At 40.5% G+C, this 5,541-nt stretch overlaps 1 protein-coding gene across 1 annotated transcript in view; it reads right to left on the bottom strand.

Annotated features, from left to right (window-relative positions):
* Positions 1–5,541, bottom strand: part of LOC106875444 (cytoplasmic dynein 2 heavy chain 1) — a 297,845-nt gene that overhangs the window by 13,921 nt on the left and 278,383 nt on the right. Inside the window, exons 63-66 of the mRNA XM_052974965.1 lie at positions 4,309–4,472; positions 2,745–2,870; positions 2,176–2,286; positions 1,909–2,061 (exon numbers count right to left, since the gene is read on the bottom strand). Of these exons, the coding sequence (XP_052830925.1) occupies positions 1,909–2,061; positions 2,176–2,286; positions 2,745–2,870; positions 4,309–4,472 (554 nt within the window). The remainder of the gene's footprint in view (positions 1–1,908; positions 2,062–2,175; positions 2,287–2,744; positions 2,871–4,308; positions 4,473–5,541) is intronic.

Raw genomic sequence — 5,541 nt, 5'->3', positions numbered from 1 at the left:
TAGAAGAAAATATGAAGGACGATCATCATCATCATCGTTTAACGTCCGCTTTCCATGCTGGCATGGGTTGGATGATTTGACTGAGAACTGGTGAACCAGATGGCTGCACCAGGCTCTCCAATCTGATCTGGCAGAGTTTCTACAGCTGGATGCCTTTCCTAACGCCAACCACTCCGAGAGTGTAGTGGGTGCTTTTACATGCCACCGGCACAAGGGCCAGTCAGGTGGTACTGGCAATGGCCATGCTCAAAATGGTGTTTTTTTATGTGCCACCTGCACAGGAGCCAGTCCAGTGGCCGGCACTGGCAACGACCTCACTTGAATGTTTTTGCACATGCCACCGACACAAGTGCCAGTAAGGCAATGCTGGTAATGATCATGCTCAAATGGTGCTATTTACGTACCACTGGCGAGAATGCCAGACAGCTGCTTTGACAATGATCACCCTCAGACGGTGCTCTTAGCGCCCCACTGGCACAGGTGCCAGTCATCGAACTTTAGTCATTTCTTATGGCACAAACACACACCTACCTATGTACCTGCTTACCTACCTATTTGCCTATGTACCAATGCACCTACATCTACCTCCAGTGTAGAAAAAGATGAAATGCTACTAAGCATTTTGCCCAGTGTGCAGACAATTCTCCGAGTCTGCCACCTTAATAATAATGATAATAATAATAATAATAATAATAATAATAATAATAATAACAATAATAATAATGATGGACTCTCCTGTTGAAGATGACATACGAGTGTTCAGAATTTCTGTCGAATGACCTACACAACTGATTTGTTTATAGTGGTCAAATAAATGTGCTGCATATTAGCTTACTCCCTTCATCAAATTGCCGTTGCCCAAACAGGTGCACAAGTGTGCCATGTGTCACATGTCGAAATCATTGCAGAGTAATGGGAGATGGAGTGTTTTGCTCAAGAACACAACACACCACGCAGTCTAGGAATTGAAACCATGATCTTGCGATCATGAGTGCAACACACTAACCACTAGACCATTCATCTTCTTGAGTCATCCCTATATCTCCCACCTTACTCCTTTCACAACTGGTATTTCCCATCATCTGCACCCCCACCCTCACTCATCACTCACTACATTAACCTCTGTCTCTACTGCTACCTGTTCACTTCCTTCTCACACTCCTATGAAAGCATCCACACACTCTCTCATCCTGTGACTAACCATCTGTATCCTCTCTTAGGCTCACCTTCTTGTTTCTTGAGAGTTTGCTGTAGTACCCCATCATTACCTTCTCTTGTCTCCTTTGACCATGTATCTCCTTTGACCATGTATCTCCTTTGACCATGTATCTCCTTTGACTATGTATCTCCTCAATAACAAAACACCTGTGTATGTTCCTCTATTGTACTTTAGATCTCATCTCCTTATATACTCTCCCTGCTCAAGTTTCATGGTCTTGCAAGCAACATGGCTGCCTCACTAGTACTGGTGGCATGAAAAATAAAGCACCCAGTACATGCTGTAAAGTGGTTGGTGTTAGGAAAGGCATCCATCCAGCCATAGAAATCATGCCAAAGTAGGCACTGGAGCACAATGCAGTCCTTAGATCTACCAGGTCTTGCCAAGCCGTCCAACTCATGCAAGCATGGATCACCACCATCATTACCACTGCCACCACCACTACCACCACCACCATCATAATCATCATTTTAATGCCCACAGACAAATTTTCCACAGTCGGATGCTCTTCCTGTCACCAACTCACACACGTTTCCAAACAAGGTAATAATTTCCCCATGCTCATGGTCAGACATGTTCTTGCAGAATATTGGAAAATGAATGGCACCGCTTGTATGACAGTGATGATCATTTTAAAATTATCACGCTGCCACCGCCACCGACTGATGCAATCGGAAACACAAACTCACCTGTGGAATGTAAGTCCTCCTTTCTTGTACAACGGCGTGGAACCAAGCGAGAGCAAACAAAGCATTGGCTCGATTTTCATTGCCCTGCCGCAGGTACTCACTTGACCAGGCCTCGTATGTTCGTTGGAGAGATTTCTTTAGCCCAGGAGGTGACTGAAACAAAACAGATCAAAGGTCAATGGAAATTCTTCTAACTGTTTATTAAATAGACACAAGAGAGAAATCTGATAAAGCTCTTGATAGAGGAGAGACAGAGTAGTTACTGACCTCGTAGGTGATTTTAAGACTAGACTGGAGCAAGACACTGGGGAAATGTGGATGCACTTCGGTGGTAAGCCAGAGACGGAAGCCATTGTTTGGTTTCAGGCTGTTAATTTCCTAAAACGACATTAACGGTTATTGATGAGATATTCATTATTACTGTGATTGTTTAAACAAAAAAAAAAAAAAAAAAAAAACAATTTTCTACATTGAATGGATAGGTTCTTTATTTTTACTTATGATGATGATGATGATGATGATGATGGCAATGACACTGATGACGATAATGATGATGATGATGATGATGATGGTGGTGAAGATAAAGTTGATGATGACGATGATGATATTGATGACAATGACGACAATGATGATGACAAGGTTTATTAAAATGTTCAAACCTGTTCTGAACAGAAATAACAGCAATGATATAACAACCAGTTAATGATGTGGATTAAAAAATATCTCTAGCACATAAATATAAACAAGCTACAGAATATCAGTACACCTGAGGGAAAAAACAAACTAAAACAAAGTAAAAAAAAAGATCCATGAAAAAAAAAAAAAGTGACACTTACCTTTTCTAAGATAGGAAGCCAAGATGTGACAAGATGAAGGTTCTTCAAACATAACCAGTCTCCATCATGGGCTGATTGCCTAAGTAATTCTAATGCCACATTAGCTTGTCCCTGCCCCATGGCAACCTACAAGGAAAATAATTTAAAGTATATTATTATTATTATTATTGAGTGAGAGAGAGCAGGGTATGCCATCAAAGTAACACTGGGGTACAAATATACAAAGCCCAGTGTACCCATCATAACTACCCACCTGATAAGGGTACACCAGGCACATGCATCACAACCATATGTGCATAACATGGTGATATCATATCAAAATAAACAGCACATAACCTTGCAGGTGGGGCCCAGGTAGAATTTTCTTCAGGTCAAGTAGCTCATCCTGCTCAAAAGGTTCCTGACGGAATAAGGGTTGCTTAAGGATGTTGAATGAAGCACCCATGTTTCCAGAGGTGAATTTTTCAAACCCCAAAGATATCCTCTCAACACATGGCAATGATGCTCCTGATCAGAGACGCACATATCGTCAGCCACCAAGGAACATGCTTAACTGGTTAAGGTCAAACAACTGACAAGCAAATCTATGGTATTGAGCAGAATATTTGCTGCAGTCCTTCTTTTACGCCAAGACAAAACATGTACATGATAACACTTCCAGTCAGAAGCCATGAGAGCTTAGTGCCTGGTATTGCATAAGTGCAGTTATCATTATTATTACTATTATTATTATTCTTGTTGTTGTTATTAAGATGGTGAGCTGGCAGAATTGTTAACACGTCAGACAAAATGCTTAGTGGCATTTCATGTCTTCTGAAACTGATGATAAGAAGCAAGGAAGTTATTCTCAAGCTTGACCTAAATGCTTGCTACAGAGTGGACCCCTTCACCAAAGGCCCCCAAGGGTCATGTAGTGACATCAAACCAAGCGACAGAATAAGACCATCACCCAAGTAGGCTGTAGTGGGATTTGAACTCAGAATGCTAAGACTTGGAACAAATACTGCAAGGTGTCCTTGGATCAAATACTGCAATTATGGAAATCCACTGCCCTTAGGAAATTTATTGTATCGACCCCCACTCTCCAGAAGGATGACAGGCAAAGCTAACCACAAAGAGATTTGAAATTAGAATGCAAAGACCCAGAACAACTAATACAAGGTATTTCACCTTATGCTAGAGTGACTCAGTAAATCTGCAGCCAATTCCATTGAACCCATTTATTCATTAGTTCTCTTCTGTCAATGGTTTATATTCCACAATATTAGACATACACAAATTGTTTACACAACACTATGAAATTATAGTTCTTAAATCTAATGGAAAGAAACAGGCCGGTAAGTTTGTGTAATCAGTCAGTATACTTATCGTGAAAATAAGAGGGAGGGGTTCAGTTCCCATGCATACTAGTACCCATTTTTTTCCTGCCAAGAGTTTACATGTCCTGATATTAAACTATTTTCTATAGCCAATACACAGTGAACACTTATAAGCTTATAATTATTATTTATAAAATTTATTTGTTTATCTATGTACTTATTGCTTTTGTTGCTCAACACTTTACCTGATAGTATCGGTCAGAACCAATTGTCTGCGAAGCAAGTTCTTGTAGATCATGAGAAGGATCAGCACCAGGAGATATGATAATCAAGATCGGTTCTGTAGCAACGGTCTCATCAGTAAACAACTTCTTCAGATTGAATGTTGGTGGGGCCAAATCCTTCAGTCCTGTTTCAAGAATAAAAATTTAGAAGAATTTAAGATGAGGAAAATCTTGAAGAAAGGAGTGGCTGTGTGGTAAGTAGCTTGCTTATCAACCACATGGTTCTGGGTTCAGTCCCACTGCGCGGCATCTTGGGCAAGTGTCTTTTACAATAGCCTCGGGCCAACCAAAGCCTTGTGAGTGGATTTGGTGTATATGTATATATGTGTGTGTATGTGTGTGTGTGTGTCTGTGTTTGTCCCCCCCTAGCATTGCTTGACAACCGATGCTGGTGTGTTTACGTCCCCGTAACTTAGCGGTTCGGCAAAAGAGACCGATAGAATAAGTACTAGGCTTCCAAAAAGAATAAGTCCTGGGGTCGATTTGCTCGACTAAAGGCGGTACTCCAGCATGGCCGCAGTCAAATGACTGAAGCAAGTAAAAGAGTAAAAGAGTATTATTATAACACTTATTAAAAAATAGAGAGAGAGAGGTTTTCTGTAGGAACTATCTTTGTAGTTGATATTTGAACGATTTGGATCTCCTCAATAAATCCATGTCTTTAGCTAAAGCATGGTTTACTGAAATGGATACCCTGCTACAGATGGATGCAGTGGAATGCCTAAGATGTGAGAGGAAATGAATTCAGAACATAAAATACCAGAACACATACGTGTGTGTGTGTGGTGGAAACTTAAACATCACACTTGCAATCATATGGATAGAGTAATTCTATAGAAGATGAATCTGAAGCTCCATTAATGTTTTAGAACGAAGCTGGAAATATATCCCCACCTCTCTCTCTCTCTCTCTCTCTCTCTCTCTCTCTCTCTCTCTCACACACACACACACACACACACACAAAGATACTCAAACACATACATTTCATATATAAAGACAGAGACAAAGAAGATAAGATCACGATTATAGAAACAAGATATTTCAGCAATGATTGAATAGAGTAACTGACACACACACACACACACACACACAAATACATTCACATACATACACAAACATGTTGTTCTCGTACATATACACACATGCATTCACATAACCACATACACACACACATGCATATCCACATACACATTC

The sequence above is a fragment of the Octopus bimaculoides genome, chromosome 20 (assembly GCF_001194135.2).
Source record: "Octopus bimaculoides isolate UCB-OBI-ISO-001 chromosome 20, ASM119413v2, whole genome shotgun sequence".
NCBI lineage: Eukaryota > Metazoa > Mollusca > Cephalopoda > Octopoda > Octopodidae > Octopus > Octopus bimaculoides.
This window is presented reverse-complemented; position numbering and strand designations above follow the sequence as displayed.